The sequence below is a fragment of the Oryctolagus cuniculus genome, chromosome 11 (genome assembly GCF_051225735.1).
Source record: "Oryctolagus cuniculus isolate XC-2025 breed Fujian yellow rabbit chromosome 11, ASM5122573v1, whole genome shotgun sequence".
NCBI classification, from domain to species: domain Eukaryota; kingdom Metazoa; phylum Chordata; class Mammalia; order Lagomorpha; family Leporidae; genus Oryctolagus; species Oryctolagus cuniculus.
The window spans coordinates 9,206,110-9,223,546 of NC_142877.1; the positions used below are offsets into that span (position 1 = coordinate 9,206,110).

Genomic DNA, 17,437 nt, shown 5'->3' on the forward strand with positions numbered 1-17,437 from the left:
AAAGGGGTGATGGCATAAAAAGTGGGGGGATGGGACATCCTAGGGCAGAAAAGGGCCGGAGGGTAACCATCTTGGGCTTTGGAGCCATATGGTCTCTGTCACAGCTACTCACCCCTGCTACTAAAGTGTGAGAGTAGCCATGTGTAAAATTAAGCCATGGACACGAGTTGACCTACAGGCTGTTGCTTACTATCCCTTGTTCTAGAGTCTAGAGTACTTATCTTGGTGGTGTTTACTCACATAAACCATTGTTTAGGTTTAGGCTTGGTTTTCGAGAAGCTTCTCAAAGACTGCTCCCTGCCATCTTTAGTTGCATTTATTAAGAAGCCGGTGGTCATGTTGTCTGACCCTAAGCCAAAACGCTGGAACACAATCCCAGTCTTTGGAGCTGATGACCTAAGAAAGAGAACATGGGTTAATTGTGCAGATAATTATGTAGCAGCAAAGAATATCGGCTTTGGAATCAGCCTGGGCTGCAGTCCCAGCCCTGCCACCCTCCTCCTGGGTGACCATGAGCAAGTCTCCTAGTCCTGTAGGCGTCAGCGTCCTCCTCTGGACCTTGGTGTTAAGGGTGCCGGCCAGAGTGCCCACCTCACGGGGCTGGTGCCAGCATCATGGGAGACAACTCTAGTGCAGCGTTCCACCTGGCAGAAGCAATGGAAGAAAGCAGCGGCTGCTCTTCCACTTGTGTGCACAATATTGACACAGGGGCGTCACCCGTTTGAATCATCTGTGCCTTAGATAATCTGGACTTGGCGGTCACTGAGGAAATAAATGCAGAGTCTCCGATCAATTCAGATGCTTGCAACTTGACTTTCCCTGCTCATCTTCCAGCAGATACGAAATTTTTTTTTAAATCAAGCAGCTGGATTTTGTAACTTCACGAGTGAAGAAGGCAGCTGGAAAATGTGGGATAAATTGTGTGCAATAAACACATCTTTATTCATAAAAATCCGCATGAAGCATAAGCTGGGTGTCTCAACCGTTGTGTGGAGCTTGGAGCTGAGCCATTTGAAAGTGAATCTGTTCCCAGTAAGCCGATCAGAACCAGCGGAAAACGCAAGAGTGTGCGGCCGTGAACCACTGACTAGCCAAGTGGGCGCCTTAAGCGTGATTATTTTAAAGAACCTGAGTGTGTTTGCAAATCGTGTTTTATCTGGGACGATTGAATAGCTCTCCTCCACCCTGCCGGTTTGGTGTTTGGTTTGGTTTGCTTTGGTTTCCTGCTGGGTTTGATAACAGAGGTGGTGGCTCAGGCTGGGGGCGAGCAGCGAAGCCCTTCCCCCCCACCCCCAGCCCCCTGCCCAGGAGCCGCAGGTAGAGGAGCCCCCCCTGGGTGTGTGCTGGGGGGGATCCGCGGTGGTGTTGCCTGCCTGTTCTTATGGAAACTCACCTTGTGTTGACAGGGGATGCCCCCTTCCAGTGCTGGCTCTGTAGCGCCAAGTTCAAAATCAGCTCGGACTTGAAACGGCACATGCGCGTGCACTCGGGGGAGAAGCCCTTCAAGTGCGAGTTCTGCGACGTGCGCTGCACCATGAAGGGGAACCTCAAGTCGCACGTGCGCATCAAGCACAGCGGGAACAGCTTCAAGTGTCCGCACTGCGACTTCGCGGGCGACAGCAAGGCCACCCTGCGCAAGCACAGCCGCGTGCACCAGGCCGAGCACCCGGAGAAGTGCGCCGAGTGCAGCTACTCATGCTCCAGCAAGGCGGCCCTGCGCGTGCACGAGCGCATCCACTGCGCCGAGCGCCCGTTCAAGTGCAGCCACTGCAGCTTCGACACCAAGCAGCCCAGCAACCTCAGCAAGCACGTGAAGAAGTTCCACGCGGACGCGGCGCAGGCCGAGGCCCTGGAGCGCAGGGACGCGGGCAGGCCGGGCGGCCGCCAGGTGGCCAGGCTGGACGCCAAGAAGACGTTCCACTGCGACTCGTGCGACGCCTCGTTCATGCGCGAGGACTCGCTCCGCAGCCACAAGCGGCAGCACAGTGAGTACGGCGAGAGCAAGAACGCCGACGTGGCCGTGCTGCAGTTCCAGCTGGCGCCCGGCAAGCAGCCCGCCGCGCCCCTCGCCGTGGGGCAGCTGCAGGTGCCCCTGCAGCCCAGCCAGGTGCCCGCGTTCGGCGAGGGCAGGGTCAAGATCATCGTGGGCCACCAGGTGCCGCCGGCCGACAGCATCGTCCAGGCCGCGGCCGCCGCCGCCGCCGCCGCGGCCGCCGCGGTCAACATCGTGCCGCCAGCCCTGGTGGCGCAGGGCGCGGACGAGCTGCCGGGCAGCGGCCGGCTGCAGATCCTGCGCCAGGTCAGCCTGCTGGCCCCGGCGCCGGCGGCGGGCTGCGCGGCCGAGGCGGGCGCCGTGGCGCAGCCGGCCGTGCTGCTGGCCGCCCACGACCAGACGCTGCTCCCCGCGGCCGCCGCCGGGCCCCCGGACGGCGCGGGCGGCCAGACCTTCATCGCCGGCTCGGGCCTGGCGTGCGCCGACTTCGAGGGCCTGAACGCGCTCATTCAGGAGGGCGCGGCCGAAGTGACCGTGGTGAGCCATGGCGGCCAGAACCTCGCGGTGGCCACTACGGCACCACCCGTATTCTCCTCGGCCTCGGCCCCCTCCACCTCCTCCTCCTCCTCCTCGGCCTCTTCCTCCTCCTCCTCCTCCACCTCCTCTACCTCCACCTCCACCTCCACCTCCTCGTCCTCCTCCTCCTCCTCCACCTCCTCTTCCTCCTCCTCCTCTTCCTCGCAGCAGGATCTGCCCAAGCAGACGTTCTCCATCATCCCGGAGGCGGCGCCCGCGGCCGCACTCTGTCCAGCCGACTCCATCCCGGACTAGGCGCGGGGAGCGCGGGCGGGGAACACCGGGGGCCCCTCCGCGGGGTTATCCGGGGCTGGGGCGCTGCCTGTTTCCGGGGATGGGGGTGCAGCCCTGCCCGGGAAGGAATAAATTGTGTTTTTATAACTTGGTACCGTGGTGTCCCGAGGGGCGTGGCTCCATCCACCTGCGGCTGCCGCGGGATCCGGAGCAGCAGCCGAGCAGGGCCGCCGCTGGGTGCATTCAGGTCTTCGGCATCTTCCGGCTCTGCTGCAGGGTTCCTGCGTCTCGCCCCGGGAGTCGCCGCGGAGCTGTGGCCATGGCCTACACGGGGACACCTGGGCCCCCATACAATGCTGCCCGATAAAGCGTCCTGAATGCGAGCGAGTCCTGAGCGTGCGGGTGGGGATGGCCACAGAATGACAGAGCTGGTCCCGAACGTGGCCCGAGCATCCCCCGCCCCCCGCCCCGTCACGGGTAAATTAGATGCAGACCGGCGACCTGACCCCTGTTTCGGGGCGAATGTGATACACGCTCCCACTGACACTGCCCGCCGTCCGCTAGGATGCTGTTTTTAAAATACTAACACCTGGGAATGCGGACTCCAGTGTCCGGCTGACATTGGCAAAGCTCCTGGGTTTTTTTCCCAAAGTGTAGGAAAATTCAAATTGTGTTTTTGGAGTTGAAATGCTCTTTGATCAGGAGGTGGCGCCAGAGAGCAAGCTAGATGCCCAGCCTTAGACCTAAAATTCTGATTTCTGGCATCAGCGCAGATTGGGGAACGGGAGGTTACTCTTGTGAGAGAGGTGTATTTATAACGTTCTGAGAATACGTGGGTACGTTTTTACCAGCTTTGTTCCCCAATGTATAAACCTATTTATTCAAAATTGTCATCTCATTTTATAAGAAGCTGTGATTTGGGGTCTTGGTAACAGCAAACCAGGGAGATGCACAATAGTGAGATAAGGAACCTGGAAGCTTTGAATGTTGGACTTGCTGTGGAGTTGGAGCCGGTATTTCTTCTTCCTATTGCTCTTTGATCCTTAATATTTGAACATGGTTCTGAGGAAGTGCTGTGTTTTCTTTGCCAGGATCTATTTTTGTATCAGCAATGTAGTAAGTCAGGAACTACGGTTTTAGTAAGGAAAAAGCTTAGAGTGGACAATGTTAATCATTTAAATAATTTCATCTCATATTGCTTTTAGCTCCTTTTTCAAAGATTTATTTATTTATTTATCTGAAGGGCAGAATTTAAAAGGGAGAAGGAGAGACAGAGAGATGTCTTCCGTGAGTGGTTCACTCCCCAGATGGCCACAATGGCCATGACACAGATATAAGCATCGTAGCTGTTTAGATGGACTTCCCTCTGATCTTTTATTCTATGCTCATATGTGTATTTCCCAGCCCAGTTATAATGTTGTAGTTTCTTTGTATATTCTTTATTTTATTTTATATGCTTATATCTTTACCTAGCAGCTGCCTCCATTATACGCACCAGGGTACTTCAAAAAGTTTATGGAAAACGGAATGAAAATATAGGCTTGTTTTGGTGCAAAAAAAATTTGAAACCATGTGTAGTTTATCCATGATATGTATTTTCATAATTTCATGCTATGCTTTTTTCATGAACTTTTTGAAGACCCCTTGTATATGCACACGTACACATGCATATGTGGGTTTTTGTCTTTCATTTTTTACAATAGACTCTAGAGAAAGTTGTAGAAAAACCAAGCCAGCAGCTTCCAGTCCCTGCTTTGCTCCACCCAAGGTAATGAGTTTTCTGTGTCCCACCCACATATGTGGACGCAAAAGGCAGCTCAGAGAAGGTTCTTCCTGTTTCCAGTGCCCAGAGTCCACGTCTTTGCAAGTTGCCTTAGCTCCTCCGTTTCCTGAGGGTCCCACAGGTCGGTACGGTGGTCCCCACGTCCTTCTTTTCCTTTAAGCACGAGGTAGCGCCATGACTGTGCCACGCGGAGGAAAGTGGCCTACTCCCTTCCTCACTGATCAGCCGCAGCGTCGTCCCCGCAGGTGACACTCCCGAAAGTGAGTCCCACCAGCTTCCGCTTGCAAAGACTGATTACTTTTCAGTGTAGCTGTGGGTTGCATCTCTCAGACTGGCCCGAGTTTGGTCCCTGCGCTGAGTGACAAGGACTCTCTGGTCCTGTGTGCTCCCCAGCTGGCCTTGTGACCCACGTTCCCCTGACGTCTGTCACTCCTCCTCCCTCATTGCCCCCTGGGGAGTGGGAAACCAGGATGTGTCACACACGAGGATGGCTGGGTTCCTCCCTGCTATCTCTTTTCACCTTTTTTTTTTTTTTAAGTTGGAACCTTTTTTTTTTAATTTATTTTTTGACAGGCAGAGTGGACAGTGAGAGAGAGAGACAGAGAGAAAGGTCTTCCTTTGCCATTGGTTCACACTCCAATGGCCACTGCGGCCGGCGCGCTGCGGCCGGCACACTGCGCTGATCTGAAGGCAGGAGCCAGGTACTTATCCTGGTCTCCCATGGGGTGTAGGGCCCAAGGACTTGGGCCATCCTCCACTGCACTCCCGGGCCACAGCAGAGAGCTGGCCTGGAAGACGGGCAACCGGGACAGAATCCGGTGTCCGGACCGGGACTAGAACCCTGTGTGCCAGCGCCACAGGTGGAGGATTAGCCTAGTGAGCTGCGGCGCCGGCTGTTTCTCACCTTTCTTAGTGGCATTGCAACCATCTTTCTTTTTTTTTTTTTAAGATTTATTTTATTTATTTGAAAGACATTTACAGAGAGAGTTAGAGACATAGAGAGACAGAAAGGTCTTCCATCTACTGATTCACTCCCCAAAAGGCCACAACAGCCAAAGCTGGGCTGATCCAAAGCCAGGAGCTAAGAGCTTCTTCCTGGTCTTCCACATGGGTGCAGGGGTCTGCTGCTTTCCCAGGCACATGAGCAGGAAGCTGGATCAGAAGCAGAGCAGCCAGGACTCGAACCTGCACCATGTGGGATGCTGGTGCTGCAGGCCAGGGCTTTAACCCACTGCACCACAACGCCTGCTTGGTTAGCTTGTGTTTCTGTTGCTTCACTTGTGCCTTCTGCGTTGTCTAACATAGACCTCCTTTTGTCCTGAGATTAAATTTCTTTCTCTCACATTTTTATTGCCTGCTAGTTTGTTTTTGGTTAGCACCTACTGCAGCCAACATCCACATTTATATTTGTAATGTATATATGATGATGGGTGTGGCTGCCCACTTATGCCATAACCATTTCTTAAAGTTCACCTTTAGTGTAAATAAAGTTCCCAAATCTACTAGGATCCACTTCTGGAGTCTGTTTCGTTCTGCTGATTCCATGTCTCTGACTCGCCGGCATCAAATATTGGATGATAGTAGTGTTAACATAAGCATTACTCAACTTATAAAGCCTCTCTCTAACTATTCTTTTTGAAAATTTTCTCAGCAATTCTTTAATATTCACCCTCCCAAATGCAATCAGTTTATGTAGTATCAATCCCTTCTCCCCCCAAAAAGCCACCTTTTGGGAATTTTGATTGAAATTACACTGATGTTATATATGAACTTATGAAAAGAATGACTTTTAAAGAAAAGGTTTGTTTTTTCATTTGAAATGTAGAACAATGGAGTGGAGATGGGGACTGAGAGAGAGAGAGAGAGAGAGAGAGAGGAGAGTTTCCATTCTATGTTCACTCCCCAAAAGCCACAACAGACATGTCTGGGCTAGGCTGAAGCCAGAAGCCAGGAACTCCATCCTGGTCTCCTACATGGGTGCAGGGCCCAAGCACTTGAGCCGTCTCCTGCTGCCTTCCCAGGCACATTAGCAGGGAGCTGGATCAGAAGTACAGCAGCTGGGATTCAAATTGGCACTCCAGTGTGAGGTGCTTGTATCACAAGACACAGCTTCACTCACTGTACCTCAACACCTGCCTCAAAGGATAACTAATAAAATGATCAGTTTCTCACCCAAAAATCTTTACTCAAGTCCTCTTGTAAAAAGTATTCAATAAAATTATATATGTAGTTTTCTTCATGCATAGCCTATTCTCACATAAGACCAGTGTTTTCTCATTCTATAATGTCATTGATGGGGCTGGCACTGTGGTGCAGTGAGTTAAAGCCCTGGCCTGCTGTGCCAAACATCCCATATAGGGGCCGGTTCAAGCCCCAGCTGCTCTACTTCTTATCCAACTCCTCGCTGATGTGCCTGGGACAGCAGCAGAGGATAGCCCAAGTCCTTGGGTCCCTGTACCCAAGTGAGAGACCCAAAAGAAACTCCTGGTTCCCAGCTTCAGATCAGCTCAGCTCCAACCATTGTGACCATTTAGGGAATGAACCAGCAATGGAAGATCTCTCTCTCTTTCTACCTCTCTCTGTAACTCTGTCTTTCAAATAAATAAATTAAATCTTTAAAAATATATACCATTGTAACTGTGAACAGGATATTTTTCAGTTTTAGATAATTGTTTGTTGTAAGCATAACATTGTCTGTACTGAACTTCTTTAGAAACATGGCCCCTGGTGACTGGTGGCCTAGGAGACAGTCGCCTCATTTCCACATTGTTAACTCTCTTCCCTTACAATGTGTATCCAATCTGTGTTGTTTTCTTCTGTTGCATTCCCCAGCACAGCCAGCATCCCTGATGTGTCCGTGACTTTAACTGGAACGGCTTTAGAATTTCCCAATTTAATGCAGTGAACACTTTCCTCTGGGGAAAGGCTTTTAATGGGACTCGGGTCATTTTCGTCTCCTCCAGTTTTCAGTTACAGTCTTTATCAGAGCGGGCTGCTGACTTCTACCCAGGATGTCTTCCCTCTGTTTTGCCTTAATTGTTCGGGGCTTGCACTACATCGGTCAGTTCAGTGAATCAGTGTGAGTCGTAGCCTGGCGATGAATCACCTTACGACCCAGAATGAACCCTCGCGGCGATGTTGGATCATACCCACAGTGCGTCATGGATTTCATTTTCTCACGTTTGTTTGGGGTTTTTGCAGCTATGTGCACAAGTGCAGGTGGTCTCAGGTTTTCTTTTCTGTGCCGTCTCTGGATGTTGCTGTTCTGAAAATGAACTGGGCCGTGTCCTTCCTTTCCGGTGACCTGCAATAGTTTGATGGTCTCAGAGATCGTCTGGACAGACGCCCTCACAGAGCTCCCGCTTCTCTCTGTAATTGCCCGTCTCTGCAGGTTGTGCACCTCCTCGGGGCCCGTTTCAGTCATTTATATTTTGAAAAAACAAAAAAATTCACATTGCTCTAAGTTTTCAAATCTGTAGCACTATTATACCTTTTAATAGTCTTAAAATGATTTTAATATCTTTGGTGTTTTGAGATCTGTCAGCTGTCTTGGTACTACTGTATTTTTTCACTTTATTTTTGTATTTTCAGTCTTAGACTTAGTTGACTGGCCAAGGGTATATTTACTTAGTTATTTGTATTAAAGTAAAAGGAGGCCGGCGCCGCGGCTCACTAGGCTAATCCTCCGCCTTGCGGCGCCAGCACACCGGGTTCTAGTCCCAGTTGGGGCGCTGGGGTTCTGTCCCGGTTGCTCCTCTTCCAGGCCAGCTCTCTGCTGTGGCCCGGGAGTGCAGTGGAGGATGGCCCAAGTGCTTGGGCCCTGCACCCCATGGGAGACCAGGAGGAAGCACCTGGCTCCTGCCATCGGATCATTGTGGTGCGTCGGCCGCAGCGGCCATTGGAGGGTGAACCAACGGCAAAGGAAGACCTTTCTCTCTCTGTCTCTCTCTCTCACTGTCCACTCTGCCTGTCAAAAAAAAAAGTAAAAGGAGCTTTTGCTTTTACTTATTCCTTCTCTACACCGCCTCAGTCTTGTTCATTTTACCTTTCAGCTCCTATCTTGAATAACTACTTCCCTGCTTTTCTTGTTTTTAAAGATTTATTTATTTATTTATTTGAAAGGCAGAGGGACAGGGAGAGAAATAGAGAGACAGAGAAATCTTCCTCCACTGGTTCACTCCCCAAATGACTACAACAACCAAGGTTTGCCCAGGCCGAAGACGGGAGCCCTGGACTCCTTTTTAGTGGATGGGTGCGATGGCTGGGAGCAGAGTCAGAAGCCGAGCAGCCAGGACTTGAACCTGCGCTCACCTGCGCTCCTCTATGGGCTGCGTGGCGGCATAACCCACTGCGCCACAAGTCTGGCCCCACTCTGCTTCCCTTTCAGTTTATTTTGTTATAACTTCTTGAGTTCACTTATTCAACCTTTGACAATAAACACATTGAAAGCTGCACATTTTCTATTTTATCTGCATGTTTGAAAGCTAAGTTTTTAAAGTAAAAAGCACAGCTGGAATACAAATATAAAATGAACATGTGTCAAATATTCCGTTTAATCATAAATTAAAGAGGGACTCAGGGGCCGGCATTGTGGCACAGCAGGTCAAGCTGCCGCCTGCAGTGCCAACTTCCCAAATGAGCACCAAAAACATTTTGGATATTTTTATTGAAATTGCATTGTTATATATGAACCTATGGAAAGAATGACTTTTTTGTAAAAGATTCATTTATTCGTTTGAAAGGCAGAATGACAGAGAAGGAGAGATACAGAAAGAGAGAGAGAGAGAGAGAGAGAGAGAGAGAGAGAGATCTTCCATCCTCTGGTTCACTCTCCAAATGGCCACAACAGCCAGGTCTGGGCCAGGCTGAAGCCAGGAGCCTGGAACTCCACCAGGTCTTCCACATGGGTGGCAGGGGCCCACGCACTCGATCCACCTGCTGCTGCTTTCCCAGGCGCATTAGCAGGGAGCTGGATTGGAAGTGGAGCAGCTGGGACTCCAACTGGTGCTCACGTAAGATGCCACCATTGCAGACAGAAGCCTAGCCCACTGCGCCACAACACTGACCCCAGAATGTATTTTTCTAAAATTGCATTTTTGTAAACAGAACAAAATATTTAGTGATAAATCGACAAATCATTTAAGCTAGACTGCAAGATCACTTTTTGTGTATCATAGCTAATAAATTATGACATCTGTCCTTCTCATCTCATCTCTGCTAAGTTCTGTTGTTCCTGTAGTTTTCGGTACAAGTCACCTTTTTCTGGTCATCATTTTCTACTGTAAAACCTTATTTCATTTCAACCGTGTCGACTATGCACAGGCTGATTCTGTGGCTGGAGCAGCTTTGGGCTTGGATGCCTGTGAAAGTCTGAAGGGAAACTGGAAGTGAAGCTGTGTCGTGGGCAGGGGCTTGGCCTTTTACTGTCCCTGCATTGCCAGCTGACGCTTGAGACCACAGATCCCCAGGGAGGGGCCAGGCAGGGGTCTTTGGGTGCATTCCTAGGAGAAAGTGCTAAAAGAAAAGCGCATTTTTCTTTTACTGCTGAGTTTTCCTTTGAACCAGGATGTCTTATTCCTCTGAATCAGGCCATAGCAGAGAGCTGGATCAGAAGTGGAGCAGTCTGGACTTGAACCGGCGCCCGTATGGGATGCCAGCACTGCAGGCAGCGGCTTTGCCTGCCTCACCACAGCACTGGCCCTGGTGTTTCATTAGTAGGAAGCTTGAATTGGGAATGGGGCCAGGACTCAAACCCATACATTCCAATATGGGATACAGGGGTCCCAAGGGGTCTCTTAGAAGCTGTACCAAACACTGCCCCCAGGAGAAGCTAATATTCACCGACTCACAACATGCTGACTCAGCACTACGTGCACTATGTACTCTTCTGATTTAACGCTCCCAAAACCCAGCAGGGAGGTACTGTTACTACCCACATTGTGCAGACAAGGGGCTGTTTCCCAACTTGCCTGTGTGAGACTCTCCTGGAAAAGTTGTTCTAATGCCCACAGTGACAGCCCAGCTCTGAGAATTGGATCCAGCGCATCTGGACGAGGACCTGGGAGTCTGTATGTTCAAGCCCCTCTGGAGATTGCTCTGATCTGGCCTGTAGGGGAAATGCTAAGATAAAAAACCCGGGGCTCAGGGAAGGTGAGAGACCTGCCCGGTGTCACACAGCAAAGGGCTTGAATCCTGGAGCTAGCCCTCACATCCTTTTAATCAGCCTGTGTTCAGTAGTCATGACCTTGGCCCCACTTCCTAAATCGGGGCTTGTTTGCAGGAATCTGCCTCCCCCCTGGTCTAACCCATTCCCGGGTCTCCCTTCTGTGGCTGTGGCAGCAGGGGCTAAGAGGTAGGCCTGGAGGCCTTATGTGTCATCACTGCACCCGCCCCCAAGGGTGGATTTTGTTACACCTTGGTTTACAATGGTAGTTTGGGGAATTCAAAATCAGTGTATGTCTCTGAGCCTCTTCTGGACACCAACGTATTTCAGTATTCACGTTATTCTGCTGTGGCTGATTCAGCTGAGCCAGTGTTAGGGCTTCTGGCATCTGGTTTTCAAGGCTGTGTACTGGAAGCAGTCACCACGTGGATCCTGGCTTTTTGCATTATTTTTTATTTTTTTATTTATTTAACAGATAGAGTTAGACAATGAGAGAGAGAGACAGAGAGAAAGGTCTTCCTTCCGCTGGTTCACCCCCAAAATGGCCACTATAGCCAGCGCTGCGCCGATCCAAAGCCAGGAGCCAGGTGCTTCCTCCTGGTCTCCCATGGGGGTGCAGGGGCCCAAGCACTTGGGCCATCCTCCACTGCCTTCCAGGGCCACAGCAGAGAGTTGGACCGGAAGAGGAGCAACTGGGACTAGAACCCAGCGCCCATATGGGATGCCGGTGCCGCAGGCAGAGGATTAACCAAGTGAGCCACAGCACAGGCCCCATGTTATTTTTTTAGTTCATACTTTTTTGGTGATGGCTTCAGAAGAATTCTCCTCTGAGAATAAAAACAATGCTTGCATCTGAAATTTCTCTTTGATTCATTAGCCAGGATGGAATCTTCTGGAAAGTCTTTGGGTGAGGATCTGAAATAAGGACCATAATAGCTTTCTTTCTTTTTTTTTTTTTTTTTTTTTGACAGGCAGAGTGGACAGTGAGAGAGAGAGACAGAGAGAAAGGGCTTCCTTTTGCCGTTGGTTCATCCTCCAATGGCCACCATGGCTGGCGCGCTGTGGCCGGCGCACCGCGCTGATCCAAAGGCAGGAGCCAGGTGCTTCTCCTGGTCTCCCATGGGGTGCAGGGCCCAAGCACTTGGGCCATCCTCCACTGCCTTCCCGGGCCACAGCAGAGAGCTGGCCTGGAAGAAGGGCAACCGGGACAGAATCCGGCGCCCCGACCGGGACTAGAACCTGGTGTGCCGGCGCCGCAAGGCGGAGGATTAGCCTAGTGAGCCAGCCTTTTTTTTTTTTTTTTTTTTTTTTTTTTTTTTTTGACAGGCAGAGTGGATAGTGAGAGAGAGAGAGACAGAGGACCATAATAGCTTTCCTTCCTGTCTTTCCTGTTGCCTCCACCTCTCTTTAGGTCCCAGGTTATCTGAGGTTCTTTGATTCAGGCCCCTGGGGCTTTTCACCCTGGGCCTCCTAACTGCAGCCAGGACCTGCCAGTTCCGTGGACACAGCACGGAGGTAGGGGGAGCTCTGAACTCTTCGAGGTGCTCTGTCATGACCTACTTCCGTCCTTCCAGTAAGATGGAGAGACAGAGGCTTAGAGACACAGGACAAACGACTTGCCCAGAGATCACTCTGCTGGCCCCTGGACTCAACCCACCCCTTGTTCCAATGCACACTGCCTTCCCCTGGTGTTGAGTAACTGGCTAGCAGCTCTCGCACACAGGCAGGGCTGTGCCTTCCGTTGTGTTCGGTTTGGTTTGACGCTTCTGCTGGTGCCTCAGACTTCACGCTGGACCCATGAAAGTGCAAGAGGGCCCCCATGAGTCCCCAGATGAGAGAACACACGCTCCAAGTGACTTTTCTTGGGAGTATTTCACTGGGAGCTGGTGGGGGCACGTTGTAGGACCTGGATGCTTTTGTTGCAGAGGTTCCCACACAGGGATAGATATATGGTCAGATGATTAACAGATAGATGATAGATTAGAGAGAGAGAGAGAGAATAGAGATGGATGATAGATGATTGACAGACAGATAGATAGATGATAGAAATAGATGATTGATAGATATTTAAGCAAGAATAAATCCAGCCTGCATTATATTTTTTTCCCTCTGATTTTAAGAGAAATTAAAGTACTTTATGGACCATGTGCCCACTGCGCCAGATGAAGTCAACCCCAGGGCATTGGGAGATGATAACCGAATGGAATTGCAAGTGTTCATTCTACAGGTTAGGCAAAAAGATAAGTACTTGTTCTTGTTTTGCTTAGTTTTTTTTTATTTAAAGATTTTTATCTATTTATTTGAAAGGTAGAGTTACAGACAGTGAGAGGGAGAGACAGAGAGAAAGGTCTTCCTTCTGTTGGTTCACTCCTCAATTGGACACAACGGCCAGAGCTGCGCCAGTCGGAAGCCAGGAGCCAGGAGCTTCTTCCCTGTCTCCCATGTGAATGCAGGGGCCCAAGTACTTGGGCCATCTTCTACTCTTTCCCAATGTTATATCTTAATGTTAGCCGTCGCAAAGCACACCGGACACCGGAGTAAGGGAAAGGGTTTATTGGGGAACACCCTACAGACCAGAGTGAAGAGGCAGTGAAGGGAAAAGAGAGAAGGAGACTGTGAGAGAGAGACAGAGGAGGGAGAAGAGAGAGGAGAGAAGCCAAGAGAGGCCAAGAGGGCAGGAGAGAAGGACGTGTGCAGGAACAGGCCCTTTTAAAACTTTGCCTGAGGGCGGGCAGGGAAGCAGGAGCAGCGAATCCCATTAGGATGGCAGTGGAGCCTGGCTCAGGTAGCTGGGCCATGTGGCCACCTGGCTACAACTGCACCAGTTTCCTAACACCCAGGCCATAGCAGAGAGCTGGATTGGAAGAGGAGCAGCCAGGACTAGAACCGGCGCCCATATGGCATGTCAGCACCGCAGGCGGAGGATTAACCTACTGCGCTATGGCTCTGCCCCCAACTAGTTTATTTTTATAACAGCTTTGTTGAGATGTAATTCACACACCTTAAAATTCACCTTTTAAGGTGTAAGACTCAGTGATTTTTAGAATATTCAAGTTTATGTAATCATTACCAGTAACTAATTACAGAACCTTTCATCACCCCTAAAACACTGGGCCCATTAGCAACCCCTGGCAACCACTGGCCTCCTTCTGTCTCTGTGGGTTTCCCTGTTCTGGGCACTTCCTGGGAAGACGGTCTAGCACATGTGGTCTTCTGCGACTGGCTTGTTTCACTGAGCGTCCACGTTCAAGGTGCATCTGCAATGAAGCATATGTTAGTTCTTCACTCCCTTCTATGGCCAAATAATAGTCCGTTGTATGGCTCTACCACATTCTATCAGTTTAGAGAAAGGTTGGGTTGTTTTCATTGTTTGCCCTATTTTAAACATGTCGGTATATTCAGGTTTTTAACTATTTGTGAGCTTTTTAAAGATTTATTTATTTGAAAGGCAGAGTGACAGAAAAGAGAGAGGATCTTCTGTGTTGGCTCATTCCCCAAGTGCTCACAACAGCCAATGCTGAACAGCCAGGCTGAAGCCAGCAGCCAGGAGCTTCATCTGGGTCTCTCATGCAGGTGGCAGGAACCCAAGTCCTTGCGTCATCATCTGCTGCTTTCCCAGGGGCATTAGCAGGAGGTTGGATCAGAAGAGGAGTTGCTTAGCCTCAAACCGGGCACCCTGATATGGAATGGGGATATCCCAAGCGGTGGCTTAACCCACTGCCGCACAGCACCTGCCCCCTTCATGAGTTTTCATTGTAACATCTGCTACCTGTTGAGCTGTAACTGTCAGTCACAGTAACTCATAGCTCTTGGGCAGCCCTCCTCAGAGCTGTTTTGATCATCACCACGTTAGCGAGTGCAGTGGGAAGGTAGGCAGCAGCCAGTCAACTTGGGGTCTGACTTGAATCGTCTAGTGATGAACCCCTGTTGTGCGGCCAGAACCCCATGTTGGAAATCTAGGAGAGCCAGGTGCATTGGTCCACACTTGTGCGACACACAAAGCCGAGCCCACTGATCTAGCCCTGTAGCCAGTATGAAAATTGTAGCACGTGGCAGGGAAACAGAATGCTTCCCTCTCAGGATTATAAAGGGTGCCAGCGTGGCCGGCGCTCTCCTGATTTCTAATAAACTAACATTTATTGAGCACGGACTGTATCCTAGTTACTTGCTAAGCACTTACCCATGGCCTCCCATGACCAACTCTGAAAAACCAGGGATCTGCAGGAGAAAAGGTCCATCCATACACACATCCCAGGCACCTGCGCTTCCTTAGCCGCGTGGATGTGTCTTTATTCGCATTTTTAAAACACATTTTGTTAGGACAGTCAAGATTTTATGAACACAAAGATTTTAAGTAAAATAGTACTTTAGAATTGTCTCCTTTGAGCCAGTCTCTGCTTTTTTTTTTTTTTTTTTGCTTTATTTTTATCCACTATGTTCAAAGAGTTAATTTATTAAGTAGTTCAGTTTCTAATGCTCATTGGTGGTTCTTGAGCAGTAATGACCATCACTTATCTTGGGCTGTATTTTTCCACCGCTGTCTTTCCCTGGGAGGCGCATCAATGGCTGTGGAAGGTGGAGTTGGGTGTAACTGAGTTGTTAGGAAGAGGGAGGCCCGAGGGAGACGGTCGTCTGCTGCTATGGTGTCACCACCTCACGTGTGGATTCATTCTGGGGCACACACGTATGGAGCTTCCTACAGCGGCCAGGAGCCCTGTGGCCTCAGCCCGGCGCAGCCATGCCCCTGCCTTCGGCTGCTGCTTACCCTCTGTGCGCTGATCCTTGCGCTCCCGTGTTCTCTCCCAAACTTGAGAGGCTGATTCTGACCGGTACCCCCCACCCCCACCCCGCCACAAAGGGGCTCAGTGGACGTTCATGGAGCGCATTTGTCGCTTCAGTGTTTCCTGAGCACCTACTATGTGCAGGAAGTTAACTGAACACCTACTGGGTGACCTTGCCCTGTGGCATCTACAGTGAGGGACAGTCACAGAACACCATCCAGGGCCCCAAAGCGGACCCGGGCTATGCAGCTGTGGCCGAGTGGGGGGTCGCGCCAATGAGGGGCACGGGCCTGGGCCGGCGGTGGCGCTGCGGTTATAAACGGGATGTGTTCTGTTTGGAACAAAGCCAGGGATGTGGGGAACAGGGAGCCGTGTGCACAGAGGAGAGGAGCCGGGGCAGAGGGGAGCGCCCGGGGACACAAATCCTGAAACAGGCCAGCGCAGGAGGAGGAGCAGGGGAGGCGGAGGAGGGTGGGCTCTGCCCACCTCTTGCTGCCACCCGCGCCCCGCGTCGTGGTCACCGCCACGGCAGCCCCCTCCGTCCCGAAGCCGCTGCTTGCGTGGGGCAGGAGGGGTCCTTGCCCTCAGCGCCCAGTTCGGCAAGGCAGACCCGCAGGTCGTCAGGCTCCGTGCACCCCGCTGGGGGCCGGGGGCGCCTGGCCGAGGCCTGCGGGGCCCCGGAGGGCGCGGGCGACGCCGAGCGGAGCGGCCGTGGGCAGCAGCCGCCCAGCCCACAGCCAGGAGCGGGCGCTTGCGGGCGGCGTCCGAGGCGGCCCGGCCCCCGCGGCCGCCGGAAGGAAAAAGGCACAGGGAAAGCCTGGCGCTGCTCGGGGAATGCCGGCGGCTCGTGTCTGGGGAGGGGGCCCGCGCCCGCACCACGCTCGGGCGCACGCGGCGAGGCTGAGGCCGGGAAAGGGCGGCCAGTGCTGCCCCCTCGCGGTAGAGCGCCGCGACAACCACGAGGCGGGGCCCAACTTATTTATTTATTTAATTTTTGTTAAGTTTGATTTTAAAGTAGTGGGGGGGGGGGGTGAAGAGAGAGATCTTCCATCTCCCCAAGTGGCTGGAGCTGGGCCAGACCCAAGCCAGGAGCCCAAAACTCCAAACTGGGTCTCCCACGGGGGTGCAGGGGCCCAAGCGCCTGGGCCATCTGCTGCTTTCCAAGGCGCCTTAGCAGGGAGCTGGATTGGAAGCCAAGCAGCCAGCACTCAAACTGGCCCTCTGATGTGGGCTGCCAGCGTCCCAAATGGCGGCTTGGCCTGCCGTCCCACAATGCCGGTCTCACCTCAGATCCAGTTTTAGGAAAAAGAACAAGTCACAGGCCAGAGTTTGGATTTCCCCGTCACACTTCAGATAAGAATTTACTGTCTGGTGTCTGCGTGGCATGGTTACCACTCAGTGGCAGCAGCCACGTGGAGTGCGGTCCTGAGGGGACTCCATTCGCCCCCTGCTCCCCGGCCTTGGCCTCCCGCTGGGGAGTGCTTCCCCGACTCCACTGATTTGGGGCAAAGCTGTGGCTCATTTTGGTCGGTGGGATGCTAGTGGGCCTGATGGGGAGAGGTGCTCTAAGGCGGCGTTAGGATGTGGTGCCTCTCCTCGCTCTCGAAGGCTCTGTCATGGAAAAAGGTGCCCTGAGCAGCCGACCGCCAAGGAGAGAGGAACACACATGGGATGACACACACACACACACACACACACACACACCCGCCGCCGCCCAGGAGTAAACCTCTCAGGGCCACAGTGAAACAGAGGACCGTGTGCAAGCCTTGACATTAGAGGGTCTTACGTAGAAAACATTGCCTAATGTGGTGGGCTCCGCGTGCACACCCTCGGCTTATGATTTCCTAGTGAGTGGTTGTGCTCAGTATTTGGGTGAATGAAGCCATGCTTCCCCTACAATGCTACCT

The 17,437-nt window shown here is 51.8% G+C and overlaps 1 protein-coding gene across 3 annotated transcripts in view; it reads left to right on the forward strand.

The window, feature by feature from the left end:
- The window catches only part of ZFP64 (ZFP64 zinc finger protein), an 84,838-nt gene that overhangs the window by 35,625 nt on the left and 31,776 nt on the right, over positions 1–17,437 (forward strand). Inside the window, exon 6 of one of the 3 annotated variants that reach the window (XM_070051683.2) lies at positions 1,407–9,797. The exons of the other annotated variants lie outside the window; for them this stretch is intronic. Within the exon in view, the coding sequence (XP_069907784.1) occupies positions 1,407–2,824 (1,418 nt within the window). The 3' untranslated portion in view covers positions 2,825–9,797. Of the gene's footprint in view, positions 1–1,406; positions 9,798–17,437 lie in introns of those variants that run through there. 3 annotated transcript variants of the gene reach the window in all.